Source organism: Anas platyrhynchos, chromosome 3 (assembly GCF_047663525.1).
Source record: "Anas platyrhynchos isolate ZD024472 breed Pekin duck chromosome 3, IASCAAS_PekinDuck_T2T, whole genome shotgun sequence".
NCBI classification, from domain to species: domain Eukaryota; kingdom Metazoa; phylum Chordata; class Aves; order Anseriformes; family Anatidae; genus Anas; species Anas platyrhynchos.
The window spans coordinates 101,461,388-101,478,488 of record NC_092589.1 but is presented as its reverse complement, the minus strand read 5'-3'; the positions used below and the strand labels follow the sequence as shown (position 1 = coordinate 101,478,488).

The following is a 17,101-nucleotide window of genomic DNA, read 5'->3' as shown; positions in this document are numbered from 1 at the left end:
TGTAAATAAAAATGAATGTTGGGCAGGAAGGGTTTCTTTTATCTCTGCTGGAGTTTTTCATAGAGTATTTCATCTTTTCAGGTGTGTAGCAGAGTTTACTCATGGGAATAAGGAAATCTCTACAGCTGATACTCCTCAATATAGAAAGAAAAATAATGAATGGCTGATGTGTTTAACATTAAACCAAGGAAAAGGACACTTTGATCACTGAGTTTGATCACTTAACTTGAACTTCAAACATTACCAAACAGCTCAGAAGCTTAGTTTTAAGAGTAAGGTTTCATCCATTAACAAAATGAAGCAGTAGTTTTTAGTGTGATCTATATTTCCCAGCATTTCTAAAGGATTTAATGTGGGGCTTGTTTTGGATCTATCTCTAGTCAGCAGAGGTCCCATTCTCTTTCTTTAGTCTGTGGATGATGGTACTTGTCAGGTAAAATGTTTCATTTTCTTAAGATTGAAAAAACAAACAAACAAAAAACACTGTTGTAGTGAATCTATTAAGATCTTATAATGTTTATAAAGTTAGCACTCAGGATGCTTTTTGCTTACTCCAGATTAAGACTCTGGTTTCTTTACTTCCTGTTTTTTCTCTGTAAAATTCAGCACTTCACACACCAAATAAAAAATTGCCTTTTATTTGACCTATGTCTCCTCCTTTCCCACATCCCTCCTTCCCTCTTTGGAAATGTTTTCTTCACTTGACAGGCCGAGTACAATTCCTTCAGTTTCAAGATAGACCCAGACTACATCTGCCTGCTGAGGCAAAAAAAAAAAAAAAAAAGTTAACAGAGCACAGACGGAACCCAGATAACTAAATTCAGTCACCCAGACAATCACTCCACTTGATCAATGATCCCTCTACTCAGCTAGCCTTTCTTGTTTGTATCCCTGAATACAGTGCAATTACATTCTTGAAGCAGTTCAGCATTTTAGCTCACATTTGTTTTAAACTAGATTTGTTGTTAAACTTGTACTAAGACTGAGATATCCCTTTCAAACTTCTTTTTTTTTTTTTTCCTTCCAGTAATTTTCCTTTTATCTGGGGACTAATTTCACCTTATTTTCTAAATGCTGTGAATATAAGTCTAGGCATAGGTTGCAGAAATGTTACCAGATTCCTAAACAAGAAAGAAAATGAATTATTCCCATTGTGTTCAACTCTTAACAAATGTGATCACCATATATATGTATATATATATTTGTGGTGCATATATATATACTTTATCCTAATTTGTGCATATAAATCTTTCTGCATAACTTGCAGATGACTGGGTTTCACAGAATCACAGAATCATTAAGGTTGGAAAAGATCTTTCAGATCATCTGGTCCAGCCTTCACTCTACTACCAACATCACCCACTAAACCATGTCCCTAAGCACCACATCAAACCTTTCCTTGAACACCCCCAGGGATGGTGACACCACCACTTCCCTGGGCAACATGTTACAATGCCTGACTATTCTTTCTGAGAAATAATATCTCCTAATTTTTAATCTAAACCTCCCTTGGCACAATTTGAAGCCCTTCCCTCTAGTCCTATCACTAGTTATATGTGAGAAAAAGCCGACCCCCAGCTCCCCACAACTCCTTTTCAAGTAGCTGTAGAGAGCAATAAGTTCTCCTCTGAGCCTTCTCTTCTCCAGACTAAACAACCCCAGTTCCATCAGCTGCTCCTCATAGGACTTGTGTTCCAGGCCCTTCACCAGCTTCATAGCCCTTCTCTGGACATGCTCCAGGGCCTCAATGTCCTTCTTGTACTGAGGAGCCCAAAGCTGAACACAGTACTCGAGGTGCAGCCTCACCAGAGCTGAGTACAGGGGAACGATCACCTCCCTGGTCCTTCTGGCTACACTATTCCTGATACAAGCCAGGATGCTGTTGGCCTTCTTGACCACCTGGGCACAATGCTGGCTCATTTTCCTCTGCACAGCTTTCCAGCCACTCTGCCCCAAGCCTGTAGCATTGCATGGTCTTGTGACCAAAGTGCAGGACCCGGCACTTAGCCATGTTGAACCTCAACCCATTGTCCTCTGCCCATTGATTCAACCTGTCCATGTCCCTCTGCAGGCCTTTCCTACCCTCCAGCAGATCAACACTTCCCCCCCAAATTGGTGTCATCTGCAAACTTACTAAGGGTGCACTCAATTCCATCATCTAAATAATCAACAAAGATATTAAAGAAGATGGGCCCCAATACCAACCCCTGGGGACAACCACTGGCGACCGGTCGCCAGCTGAATTTCACTCCATTCACCACCACTCTGTGGGCCTGGCCATTCAGCCAGTTTTTAACACAGCTAAAAGTGTACTTGTCCAAGCAATGGGCTGCCAGCTTCTCCAGGAGAATGCTTTGGGAGACCGTGTCAAAGGCTTTGTTGAAGTCTAGGTGGACTATATCAGAGTTTCCCTCATCCACCAGGCAGATTACCTGGTCATAGAAGGAGATGAGGTTGGTCAGGCAGGACTTGCCTTTCATGAACCCATGCTGACTGTGCCTTTTTTCACAGTATTTTATCACAGTATTTTATGAATTATTGCAGAGGCTGTCTTTCTAGGATGATATGCCAGACTGCACTTTTTATGGGGTTTGTTTGTTTGTTTGTTTTGTTTTTTCTCTCAAATTAGAAGTTAAACCTGACAGCAGAAATTCAGTGAGAACCAAAAGGCATGGCATCTTAAGAAGACATGGTGCTAATGACCAGCTGGCTGTTGGTGACTTGTCTCTGTGGCAGTAGCAGCTCACAGCTCCTGCTGAATCAGAAATTCAGAGGGAAGAAAGAGCTGGGTATTGGTGCTTCTCACAGCCACACCTAAAATGCTGTAGCTTCAAGCCCTATGGTATCCACAATCTGATAGAGATAAATGATGTGTCAGTATCTTTATACTGTATTTGTTACAGACATACCCCCAGCAATGTCAGTTGAAAGCTTTGTTATTATTATTATTATTATTATTATTATTATTATTATTATTATTATTATTATTATTATTATTATTATTATTATTATCATTATTATTATTATTATTATTACAAAAAGAAAGCTCAATTATGTTTATGCCTTCTTTTGCATTATTTCTCATGTGTATGAGAATAATGGCAGCAGCAAGGAAGATAACTGTGATTAATTTTACAAGTTCTTTACTAGAGTAAACAAGCAGAAGACTTCCATATTTGTTTAAAAGTCAGTGTAAGTTTTATTAAAAAATAAAAATATAAACAAAACCAGGATTTCATACTAATTTCACTTGTAATAGAAAGCCTATGACACAGGCATCAACTATAAAGACTTTAAACTTGATATTATCCTTATCAAAACTACTAGCTAGCATGTTTGTCTTGGTCTTTGTTTTTTGTTGCTGTTGTTTTGTTTTGTTTTGTTTTAGATTCTTACAGCATATTTTCCTGAACTCTTTCTTGTGTATAATGCCAATTGGCAGGTAAGTCCCACACTGTCACTTGCTCACTCCTTGCCCAATGGGATGGGGAAGAGAATCAGAAAGGTAAAAGTGAGATATGGGCTGAGATAGACAACTTTATAAGTAAAGCAAAAGGTGTGTGCGCAAGCAAAGCAAAATAAGGAATTCATTCGATACTTCACTTTGGCAGGTAGATGTTCAGCCCTTTCCAGTAAAGCAGGGCTCATCATGTATAGAGGTTACAAGAAGACAAATGCCATCACTCCCAACTTCCTCCCCTTTTTTCTTCTTTCCCCTAGTTTTATTGCTGAGCATGATGCCACACACTGTGGGACATCCCTTTGGTCAGCCTGGGCCAGCTGTCCTGGCTGTGTCCCCTTAGAGTTCCTGGTGCATTCCTGTCCTCCTTGCTGGTTGGGCAGCACAAGGAGCAGAAAAGTCCTTGGCTCTGTGTGAGCACTGCTCTGTAACAACTGAAACATGAAAGTGTTATCACCACTTTTTCATCACATATCCAAAACACGGAATCATGTGAGCTACTAGGAAAATTACTAAGAAAATTACTCTAAAACCAGTAATAAAAACAGTATACTATAAACCAGTATACTCTTGAAGTGCTGAAATGGAATTCACTTCTACTCTTTTGTACAAATAAAATCTAATGATATTTGAGACAAATAAAATCATACCTGTTCTTTTTCTGTCTCCAGAAGTAATCTTCTGTCTTATTCTATCCCCAGTAGTCTAGTAGTCTCCTAGAAATCTGGAGTTACTCCCAGTCTCACAGGAATCTCAGCTGAAGCTTTTTGGGTAATTTCCCACATAGTGAGGTTCAGCTTTTGTACAACAGCCTGCTTCTGGTGTAATGCTGACTTAGCCCTTTTTCTCATCTTATCTTTCCATATGCCCTGTCCTCTTTTGGTTGTTTTTTTTTTTATCGGACAAGTAAGCATAGTCAAGAAGATAGAAAGGAAGAGGTAGAATGTTCTTGTAGAGCAGAAACTCCCCAGAGTCCTCAGCTACTTTTTGAATGATTTGAAGTATTTTTAGGTAACTTAACAACATAGCTGAGCAAAGAGGATGCACATAACTATCTTGTTTTATATATTTCTGAGGAATGTAGCAAAGTGAAATATACTTTAGTATATTATTCATTGAAATGCTAAGTGTCTGGAAAGTGAACTAATCCACTTACATTACCATATACAACTAGTGGAGGTACAGATTTGATAATAAAGACCTGCAGAGGAAGTTGATGGCATGGTCTGACTTTGGCATCTTCCCATGTGTTGAATATGGTGCCTCTGGGAGTATAGAATGTTCTCTTAAATTAAACAAAGCTACAGGAAAAGTCAGGAGCTTCTGTTCATACATGACCTCTTCTAAAGACAAGAACACAACAAACTAAAAGTACTCATAGCACTGCAATGATGCACATGTTATAGCCATGTGTGTAAAGGGTAAAAAGGTCAAAGGAGGCTCTAGTCAGGTATTTTCTGGGTGATCTGTGCGGTGCCAGGAGTTGGACTTGATGATCCTTAGGGGTCTCTTCCAACTCGGGATATTCTATGATTCTATGATTCTATGATTTGGGGACACGGTATCATGGAAAGACAGACATTTTTGTCAAAGTCATCCTCCATCTGTGCCTATTAGATCACTAGTGAGGAAGAACACAATCAGTTTAGCTGCAGGATACAGAAGCCTTCTGCATCTTCCCTAGCAGACCTTCTGCCTTTCCCCTCACTAGCCCATGTCTTATCTGGCTGTACAGTGCCTCTCGGAGAAGGCAAGAAACCTACGTAAAACAACTCTCCCTCAGTTCTTGCAGGACCCAGCTCTTTCCGTTTCAAGTTCAGGCAGAAGACACCTAGTGGCAATATGCCTGAATTGCAGCAGAGCCATATATCCTACCGTTCCAACAAATAGCTTTCCAAAGGTGACAGCACAGGCCAGAGACTGCTGATACTAGGTAGCTGGAATGTGACCACTCTGTTTTTGAAAAGTAAGAAAGCTTTATAGTGTAAATATAAAGCGTTATGCCTGGGGCCACAGCAAGAGAGCATAATCTGAGAAGCCCAGAGTATACACGCTAGTAGAGGTAGCCTTTCAGACAAGCTGGGAAGGTTAGGCAGTCCTGAAAGCTAGGTGTGTCTGACTGGACGCTGGGAATAAAATGGGATTTAAGCACAAAAGGTTGTATGTAAGCACTCTGAATGTCACAGTAAATTTCTGATACTTGTGACTGTACTTTTTCTTTCATTATTCCATAATTTCAGGTATGTGCAATTCATTCAGTCATCCAGGTTTCATGTTGCTCTGCGTAGAGTAGGAATACTGAATTTATGGGCTGTTTTGGGGGATAGTTTTATTTGGAGGGTTTACCTAGCTGTTAAGACCTTTAGGGAGGAAAAGGCTGAGGATCAAAATAAGAGCAAACTAATGCAGTTGTTACAATGCCTAATGATCCTAACTTCTGAAAAAGAGTAAGGAAAAATATGAGGAAATTCATTAAATAAGATGATACAAAAAATGAAGCCAATTAAATGATGCAGAAATTTTGCATATACTCTTATCTTTCATTCCTTTCCCTGCACCAATGATTTTTTCCCCAAAATTCCTATTCCTCTCCTCCTTCCTCAAGACTTCCTTTTACACTTCAAGAGGAAATTAGTTTATCGTTATGCAGTGGGGCTGTAGCAGAGCTTGGAATAATACTCTTGTGTGCAACCACTTAGGCAACAGTAAAAAGTTACTAAGTCTTGCTATTTCTTGATAGTACCAGTGTTGTTGTATTACATATTTTTTCAGTAACGTCTCTGGATTAATAAAACAAACAAACAAGCAAACAAAAAACAACAATTTTTTCTTCTGAGAAAACATTTAATTTTTAGACATTTTTGTGGTAAAAGTTTACTTCTTTTAGGTGGCTGCACTTGATAATAGTAGCCCAGGCTTTTTAGAGAAACCTTTTCAATAATTTAACATTATACTTAAATCAGAAGACTTTTTTTTTTAGTGAGAAGCTGGGTCTATACCTAATTAAATGTTTTTAATTTTTCTTCCTCAGAAATTTGTAATATAAATATATCTATATTATCAGTATGCTCTGAGATGTGTGTATCATTATTCAGCTTCAGTGGTTAAGAAATCTTGAATGTTGAAGGAATATGGACTTGTTTAGCAAGGTTCAGAAGTTTTCCATCTTGAAATCAGATTGGATATGTATTTCATCTTACCTGTGATGGTGTGTTAAGGACGTGATTTTGAAAATTAGGGTAGTTTGGTGTATACAATTATACATGAAATAGGAGCACTTTCTGATCATTATTTTTAGTTTAACAATAAGCCCTCTAAGACCACATTTGCTATCAAACTATTTTGTACAATGTAATAAAAAACTTAATATTTTGGCAACATGGGGAATGAGCATTGACTGAGTCTACATACATAAGTGTAACAAATGTACATTATAAGAGAGATATATCCCAAAGCAAGGTTGTTTTTAGGGCAATGACTTTTCTTTGGGTTCAGCAGAAAAACTAACATGCAGTTACTGCTTTTTCAAGAAGCAATTTATGTGGCTCCATAGGTGATATTCACAAAGAGAAGCAGAGCTTATAAGGGTTAGTTACTTGGATGCAACCAGTAGCTCATGTCCCCTTCTGTCAGCATTCAGGTACCTGTTTCAAAGCGTGAATTAAAATATGTGGAAATTCAAAGAGTGGGCATGTAAATCTGAGGGGCAGTATTTGCACAGTAACATTTATAAAATACATCTTTTTAATAAGAGCATTGCATCTTTAGAACATAGGACATAGGACTGTTGTTCCCTAGTTTATACTTTTACAAGATATATCTGACTTTTATATTAGCTGTCTATACAAAAAGAATTCGGATGGAAGAATAAAACCATGAAATCTCTACTGGTAAGTCTTTTTTTTTTTTTTTTTTTTTTTTTTTTCTGACTAACACACTCTTTCAGTGCTGTGCAGTGACAATAAACTGTCCCTAAGACTGATTTTATTACAGTTTTGGATTACAGATTTATTTTCAATAACCTATCGAAATTAACAGGCTCTTTACTATTCACAGTTTATCAGGATGCCCCAGAGCTACTTCGGCAATGAAGAAAGCAAAGCTGTCTGGAGAACAAATGTTAACAATAAAGCAGCGGGCCAGTAATGGTAAATTTTTAATCATCACCTTTTTAAATATTATTTCTTTGTAAGCTAAAGTTATCACTACTCTATGGGCTTTTTTCTGTTTGTGTAAATCTTTGTAGTAAAAACAGTGAATTCATTGTCAATAGAATTAAAACTGGGCTTTATGCTGTGGAAATCTGAACCTACAGTGGAATGGGACAGACAGGTTTGTTGCGCCTATCTAGATCTAAAACACTAAAATATTTCTAAGTAAAATATATGATTGTAATTTTCCAGTTCATATCTCATTTACCAAGGTGGATAGGTGGTCGTATGTTGTTGCAGGATTGAAAAACTATTAAAATGATATTAAATTATTAAAAGCAACAGACAAATCACAATATCCTAATGCATCAACAAAATTTCACAGTGTTATGGAAAAAAAAAAATCTTCTAAATTAGTTACAAATTATTTTGAAAACACTGCCATATGAAGAGAACATGTTAAGATATTTTCCTTCGGAAGATCTATAAATGGACATAATCTTTCACATAAGTTACATATGACAGTGCAGCAGAATTTGTTGCTACGGGTATCGTTCTTTTAATTCAAAGTTAAATCAGTATATAAAAAGAGGAAGGGTGTAATTGATTCTCTGGGCATTTTCATCACTCTACTTGGAAAATTACTGCAATTTCTAAAAGTAGTGGGAAAGCACATTGTTTTAACTTCAGAACACAAGGTTGAAGGATGTTTTATTTATATATTTGTTTTCTTTTGTACTATGACTTGAAATAAATTTAATTTCAAATATGGAAATAATTAATTTGCTGAACTACAATTTAAAGCTTAGTTATTTTAACATCCCTTTTATTCTTATATCACATAGGTATAGAAAATGATGAAGAAATTAAACAGTTAGACGAAGAGATCAAGGAACTAAATGAATCCAACTCCCAGATGGAAGCTGATATGATTAAACTCAGAACTCAGGTAACAGTTTTATGAAGCCCTAAATTCAGATGCTTTTTCAAAAAAATAAAATAAAATAAAATAAAATAAAATAAATATGGGAAATATATGCCTCATATATGCTTCCATATGCCTCACATATTTATATGTGAGTGATTTATAAAATCGGTAAACTATCCATTATGCAATTTTCTCATCAGTTACAACTATGGGAACAAGAAAAAAAGCCTTAGCAAATTATACTGTCTAAAACAGTGGCCAGTTCAGCTTTGTATTTCCCCTTGCTAAGGCTCTATACATATTTGGGGGTTGGACCTGATGATCTCTTGAGTTCCGTTCCAACCCCTACAATTCTGTGATTCTGTGATTTCTAATAGCAGTTAAAATGTTAGGTTGGATTATGATCATTAACATAAGTTGCAAGACAAAGGAGCCCAGATGAATAAAATGGCTTTTGTCAGGTTTGTGTTACAAATGAAATTTAGATAGTGAACTGAATACCTGTTTCACGTCATTGTTTAGTACACTAAGTACAGCCATTGGCAGGAGAAGTGGTTTCACAGATCCAGTTTAAATCCTTTTAGGTTTCCCATAAATCTGTTAAAAACAAAGAAAAGCTAACATTAGACTACTTAAAGCCTCATTTTACTCTCATTTTTCACCAGTCCTAACACTGAATGGAAAAGGAAAAAGAAGGAAATTAATTGAATTCCTTCCCTGACATTTTCCATTGTCCAACTTAGTGTTTGGTGCTGTTATCTACGCATGATTTGAATACAGACAGTAACAGTAAGCTTTGCTACAGTTCTCACTATTTATCAGTCTTTAGTCCATGATCATAGTAATTGAATGCCCACTGATACTGATAAAAACAGAGGTGACTCTTCTATGCCAATTCTTTGTGTACTGCTTGCAGAGAAGAGTCCCACGTTCATTGTCCTCGTCCTTTTGTATACACATAAACAGGGGCAGGGCCTTTCAGCCTATTTTTCTTTGACTTCTAAGTGTTAGCCAAATTTATATTGCACTTTATATAACACTTGACTTGTGTTTCACACATTTTTCTGATGTGATCAAGTATAATTGTAGGGTAATGAGGACAAAATCTGCAAAAATGTAAAGCAAGAAGACTAATCAGTGACAGAAAACAATATATATAATACTGGCAGGATTTGGTCCCAAGTTTTGAATCTGGCTGCTTGGAAGCTGTCGTTTGTTTTCTTTTGCTTAATACTGTGTTTTAGGTGCTATTCAAATAGAGATTTTTAAAAACTTGAAGCAGTTTGGCTAACTTGAAATGTATTTGAAGTAAATGCTCTAGTTTCAATAACTTTCTGCATTTTTGTTTTGTGCCCATATAAATTAAAAATAAATAAATAAATAAAGCCATGAAGACACTATCACAAACATGAAATATGCATTAATTTTAATAGATTTAGCTAGCAGTTTCACATCAAGTTTTGACCTGAAATGAGTACAGAAAAAGTATTTCAGTAATCTCAAATCCAGCTTTCACACCTCAGACTTTGCATATTCTTAGGAAATCAGATAAGGCCCTACCTGGGAGCACTCGATAGTGTTGGAAAAACAAAACAAAACAAAAACCCTCAACTGATGATTTTACTTGAACTTGGATCAAGTTCAGAGGATGTTTTTCACACCTTAGTGCAACAAATTAAGGAAAAGGGTAAAATGATTGGCAATGGAGTAATTAAAATAAATTAAAATAATTAGAATTCTGGAAAATAGAGCTATAGGAGACCTTGAAAGGTTATTTCATCCACCTGTCTTCTTCCCTCCCTGCTCTGTAGCTCTTCCTAAGCCAGTTCTGGCAGATGCTTCTCTACCTGTTCATTACTGCCTACAATATCAGAGATTCCCCAGCCACCTTGGCCAGTCTGGTCTAATACTTAGCAGTTCTAACTCAGGTAGCTACTGATGACTATCAGAAAATCCCAGCTGATGCTGGGAAAATCCCAGCTGAGTCAACCAAAATTCGGAGGCTTCAGTTTTGAATTACTGCACTCTCCTAAGATAAGAAATTTACATTTCCAACACATAGTTATATCATAGTCGTTATCAATCTATTAAGAAGATCCAAGTCAACAGTTCCCTCTTTTTTCAATAGTAAAATTATATTAAGTAAAATAAAATGTTTACTGATAAACCTTAAAAAAAAAAAAAAACAACACACATAAAAACATACCGCCTGTATTTTAATAAAACTTAACAGGTGGGAAAAGCACAATGGTAAAATAGTGATAACTCTGTGAACACCAGAACTAGCAAAAGTTACATTTCATATGTATTTTCATTCCATATGATTGTAAATGCCAGTGAAAGTTTTTCCTACACCTGGGACTTCCCTTCCATATAGAATTTTTTATATTAAATACAGTGAGAAGTCATGCTGCAGACTTTTTCTCAGTTGGGACATTTATAACACTCTCCTCTACTCAGTTGCCCTTTTGAAAAAAAATCAAAAAAAAGCATTTTTAAATTAATATCTTCTAGTATTTTTTTTTTAATTTAACATTCCAGTCTGAAAGTATGAGAGGGGTAGAAACACATAAGTTTGGGGGGTAAGGAGGGGAAGAAAAATCTTCAAATTATTTTCAGATAGTCAGCATGTGACATGACACAACCCAGTGGGAAAAACAAAACAAAACAAAAAAATCTATTCAGGTGCCAGTGCTCAACTATAAATTTTTATAGATTTTCTAGCTGCTTAAATTATCATGAGACAGCAGCACCATGTCATACTTAAATGGGCCTTCATTGACCTCAAGCTCTTCGTGCTGGTTTGTAATATAAAAAAGTTTTAGGGTGTATATCAGAGCATAACTGACTAACAAGCACCTATGAATGATGCTTTGTGTCTGCATACAGAATTGCTCTCTAACATGCACAAGCTGAAAGCAAAACAAGAGAGGAGAATGTATTTCCAGTTCCAACGCTGACGAAAAGTATTTTGTCTACTATAATATGTTGTAGAAATAACTCAACATCAATTAATTATGACAGATCAAGCCCCTGCAATACTGACAGGTTGGATTAATTGCTATATATACAACTGTAGTCAAAGTCAGAGCTACTTAAAGATTATGTTGCCACATCTCTTGTCAAAGTTATGTCTATCAACCAATGAGTTATATTTCCATAAGCAGAGTAAAACTCTGGATCTACAATAAAACTCAAGGCATCTAACAACCTGATTATGACAGAAATTGCCAAAATGTAGTGACCCTGGTCAAGTTAATATTCACATAACCTTTTCCCCTTCTGCCTGCTACTACCGCACAAACACAAACTTTAGCTCAGTGTTTAAATTCTATTGATTCTTCCCACTGTTCACCCTCTATGCCAAAGTAGAAATGGATTAAGCTTATTTTGGGAATTTAAAACCTTGTGTTCTTTAGCATTTTTTCCACTTCTCTGGCTTCTTTTTCTGCCCTCTTGTCAATGCTTATTTTAACCTACACATACAAGCACACACTGCATAGTTTGTAATAACTGTTAACAGTTGTCATCCAGTGTGGAAAGTAAGGACAAGTCTCTAAAGAAAAACGTTAACAGGTACAAGTGAGCTCTTCATGTGCTCTTGATGGGTTGAACATAATCCAATGCTCATCTGAAATCCTTATAGCTTTCTTATTACTATGCTCTACATGAGCTAGGTAAATTGCCTCTGCAATGCTCAAGCCCAGCACCACACAAGACTGGAGATATTTTGTGGCTGGTCACCTTGAATACCAGCAGCACATACTCAGTTGTATTCAACTGTAAAAGTGGATGTGCTCCAAAAAATCCACTCATTTCGCTGTGTGCAAATTTTCTTCAGTTTTGCAAGTTGTATTTATTAAAACACATTCAGAATTTGTATGTATATTGATATATTGTGCATTGTTCAGCTTTCAAAAGCAACCCTGTGAATTTGCACAGAATCAAAATACAATTACCAAAGAGTAATTGCATTTGGGCAGCAAGGAGTGCATGTTTAACTAGCAAAACATGTGTTGCAAAAAATATAGGAAATAAATGACTTCTTGCAGAATGTCCCATTGACTAGGAGCATGGTAGGCTGCTAGGAGTGGAAGCGTTAAACCTTAAACCACATGGAGGAATGTGTAGAACTAAGGTCCATTGTAATGTCTTTCAATTGAAAAAGAAAAAAAAAAAGCTCTAAAACAATGGAACTAAATCCAAAAATCCAAGTCCATTCATTATTGTTAATATTAAAAAGACAAGCCATTAAACAACTTACAGTTGGAACCAGAAATCTTTTACAGTTATAAGAATTGTAGACTCAAGCAAGCCATGTTTAGTTTGAGTGAATGATCTTTCAATTTTTCTCTCCTTTCTCTGGTATATCTGTTATCACTCCCTTTGATGAGCACATGCTTAATAATAGTTTGCCTTATATTACATTGTACACAAATTTGTCCATTTTAGATTACCACAATGGAGAGCAACCTGAAGACGATAGAAGAGGAGAACAAAGTAATTGAACAGCAAAATGAGTCTCTTCTTCATGAATTGGCCAATTTAAGCCAGTCTTTAATTCATAGTCTAGCTAATATCCAGCTGCCACATATGGTAAGTGATTGAGAGCACAAGTTAAGGAATTTGGCGATCTTCAGTTCACTTCATACAATAGATGTCTTTTTTATGTTTATATCAACCAGTTGGATATTTGTGGTAACAACAGTGAAACCATAAAGATACATTTAACTGCTAACAAAGACATGGAGGGCCTGTTCCAGTGTATCCTGTAAAATTAAGTAAGAACTAAATAGGCATTTTAAATATTATAAAAAATGGTGGCAATATGCCTTGATAATATGTTATGCTTAAATGAATATATGGTTAAGAAAATAAAAGTTGTATATGAACTACTATTTAATATCTCGTAGGAACCAATCAATGAACAAAATTTTGATGCTTACGTGACCACTTTGACGGACATGTATACAAATCAAGATCGTTATCAGAGTCCAGAAAATAAAGCCCTACTGGAAAATATAAAGCAGGCTGTGAGAGGAATTCAGGTCTGAACAGCTGCTATAGTGGTGAAAGTCTTGCTTAAAAAAAGGATGCCTCTTGTTTTTTGCTGCTGTAATTTACCAGAAAGTGTTATATATTTATTTCTGTTTGAGACAGTGTTATGCTTACAAGACTTCATAATGATTTTATGTCTTGCTTTAAAGATAGTAACTGCAGAATAGTTTTTTGAATACATTCACATTTTGTACGTTTTCATATAAGCTGACATAGTGTGATATGCCATGTAATGTTTATAGCTGCTAATGTATGCACATTTTTGGGGTATATATATTTCTGAAGAGGTAAGCTGATCAAAATAAATAGAGTGTAAATTCTTTTTAATGCTTTAGTGATTAAATGTTTTAGTATTTTGAACTGAAATGGACAAAAAAAAAAACAGCTTTGAATGACAATGTTGCGGTCTGCAGCCACTTTTTAAACACTATCATTTTGCCTCATGTTGGAGGATTTTATGGGATTTAAGAAATACATTTTGTGTGCATATTGTTTCATAGCAAGAATTGGTTGCAAAAATGCTTTATTTTTGAACAATGCTTGAAAATATTATGTGACTTTTGTTTTTGGAGGATGGTGTGTGGTGGGGGCAATAAAATGAGGTTTTTTGAATTCCAAGAAAATGGCATGGATTAGATGTAAGATGCAAAATGGGTAATTTATTGTAAGACAACATCAAGCCATGGAAACTTGACAGAAGATTCAAAGCAGCTTAAACAGCACTTTTTAATTAACTTCTAAGCATTACATGGTATGAATATGGGAACTTCCATTATGAAAAGAACTATATCAGAGGTGGACAACGTGAAGATTTCAGCTTTTATTTTCAAATAAACTTTGGAGCCAACATTCTCTTATCTCGGCTGGACTGCTAGTGCCCCTCTGACTATCTGTTATAGCAATGTAGTTCATCTTTCAGAAATTCCGTGTTTTCAATTCAAGATGGAGGACAATATTTTAAAATTAATATTGCCTTTTCACATCTTTAATTTTGGGATAAACACAAATGATCTGCGTCTGTTATATTTACTGAACTGTATTCATTGCTCTCTGTAGTAGGAATGCAGTTCAGTAAAGATTTTTCCCTTTGCTTTGCCAAACATTTGATCCCATTTTTAGTATTTCAGCATTTATGTTTTGCTTTTAGTTGGAGAACAATCATTACTGCAGCATTCACATATGCTTTGTATTTGTTCTACTATTACCTATTGCAAAAATGAATGCAATCAAATTTTTAATGTAACTAAATATACTTCAGCACTTTTTTTGCTTTAAACTGGATCATTTTAAGATAAAACTTATTTGTACCTTCAAGATTTGATTGTTTTCTTCAAAATGACTGCACTATATGTATGCATAAGACCACTTTTTATTACTACATTTTTCTTTTTTAAGTAGTAAATTTGGTGATGTGTTGTGTTTTACAGATGTTGAATTTATTTAAATTTGATAGCATATCTTTTCCTTCCATGTCTTGATGTTATGCAGAAAGTACAAAAGTACTTTAAAATTTTGTTATGAAAAAGATGGGTTTTGTAAAAAATAAAATATTTTTAGCAGAACAGGACTTACAGGGTCATTGTCCCCACAATGTGCCAGTTGACTATTTGCACTTACCTTGCCCTATATATCCATACGGAGGTGTGCAATTTCTTGTGTCATTAGCCTTGTGACACTAAACCTGAACAAATTATAGTGGAAGCCATTATGGCCAATCCAGTAATATTGCTAAGGGAGACTACAGGGATCTCACAACAAATATTCTGATACAATACTCAACCTCGGTATATATATATATGTATAAATATATGTATATCCCAGCGGCACTTTATACTATTCACTGTACAAAAGCTTACAGTTTTCCACGAGGACTTTAATAACTAGCTGGGAAAAGATTATGTAATTACTTTGGGGCTCTGCAGTATCTTATCTGTACAGTGCCCTTTTTCTGTTGTGCTATTAGTTGTAGCTGCCATGCTCAGAATTGCCTTTTTGAGAGCTGAAGCAAGGTGCTTGTTGTTCACCTTCTGCCATATATATTGTACTTTTGCCCTAGCCTCCTTTTAGGGCTTTCATTGTTCATAATGGCATATGCATTTTTCCACTGCATTGTGTCTGCAGCTTCTTTGCCAATATAGTAATGCTTTCAGTAGAGTAATAGATAGTATCAGTTTTGGATTCTTATTGTTATCACCTATGTACAATGGAAAGGGATTTTAAGCACAAATCTGCTGCTCATCTAATGTTGGTACATAATATCAAATCAAAAGTTATCTGTGACTATTATATAGGGATCACAAAAGTGTCACATATTAGAATGCTGACCTTTCATATTAAATTATTGTGAGTCATCAGAGTTTATTTATTATAACTTATTGTTCATATTCATTTCTAAGTTAATTTAAGTAATCATTTATTAAGACAGAATTTTGTATAAACTATTTATTGTGCTCTCTGTGGAACTGAAGTTTGATTTATTTTTGTACTACACGGCATGGATTTGTTGACATTTTAATTTTGCTATAAATGTGTGGAATCACAAGTTGCTGTGATACTTCATTTTTAAATTGTGAACTTTGTACAAATTTTGTCATGCTGGATGTTAACACATCTTACTCTGAATAAATAAAAAAATGTGTTGCCACATTTGTAGCACAGTGGTTCTATGATCATTTTCAAAATTCCACTTTATTTAATACATGGCATCACTAACAAAGAAATTCTAAGACCTTTTTTAACAAGGAGCCTTGGTCACTGGTTTCTTGAATTCCCCAGGCTGCCTCTTTGATTTATGCACTTCCTGCTCTACAGAAATGTGTAAAACCAAGGAGAAGTTTGTTCTAACATTTCAGAACTTCCTAGAAAGTAATTTAATAGTGTTTTCCTGGCCTGAGAAGTGCAACTGAAGAATTGCTTGCAGTATATTTAAAATGAAATACATTGATAATTAAGTTTCAAGACTCAAAAATAGTGAATAAGCCAATTGAAAATGAACTTCAGATGGAAAGATTTTCCATTGCTTTTCACTTGCACTAGAATGTTTAAAACCAGCCTGCAGAAGAGGCGAATGACAGCAGTCAGTTCACACTTCTGGTTGGCACTTCCTGTGACAGGAAGAGTGACCATCAGTAGCTGCGGTCATGTGTAATATTAACCATGGTCTGCACAATGACATAACTGACATTGCCTAACAAATGGTTTAGACTTCATTATCATGTTTAAACAATCCCATTAAAAAACATTTTCCTGGGAAACAAACAAAAGTAATTATGCAGGGGATTAGCAATTAATTGATTTATGATCTTAATTATAATTTTACCACATGCTTTGTTCATATATTGACTGTATATTATGTCTGGCATTATGCAGTGGTATCAATTATTAATTCTGTATATTATCCCTGCATGCCATTATTCTTAACTGAATTCCTTTGAGATCATGATAAGTGACCAAGACAGGAACTGCTGTGCAAATTCTAGGCTGACCCTAGCAAACACTAGTCAG

The 17,101-nt window shown here is 35.5% G+C and overlaps 1 protein-coding gene across 17 annotated transcripts in view; it reads left to right on the top strand.

The window, feature by feature from the left end:
• Positions 1–16,243, top strand: part of MYT1L (myelin transcription factor 1 like) — a 331,525-nt gene extending 315,282 nt beyond the window's left edge. For 11 of the 17 annotated variants that reach the window (XM_072036410.1, XM_072036408.1, XM_072036409.1 and 8 more), the window contains 4 exons: positions 7,517–7,608; positions 8,457–8,566; positions 12,992–13,135; positions 13,453–16,243. In XM_072036410.1, coding sequence (XP_071892511.1) covers positions 7,517–7,608; positions 8,457–8,566; positions 12,992–13,135; positions 13,453–13,593 — 487 coding nt within the window. In that variant the 3' untranslated portion in view covers positions 13,594–16,243. The remainder of the gene's footprint in view (positions 1–7,516; positions 7,609–8,456; positions 8,567–12,991; positions 13,136–13,452) is intronic. The other 6 variants (XM_021267546.4, XM_021267543.4, XM_072036418.1 and 3 more) reach the window with 1 other exon arrangement.
• Positions 16,244–17,101: the final 858 nt, after the last annotated feature.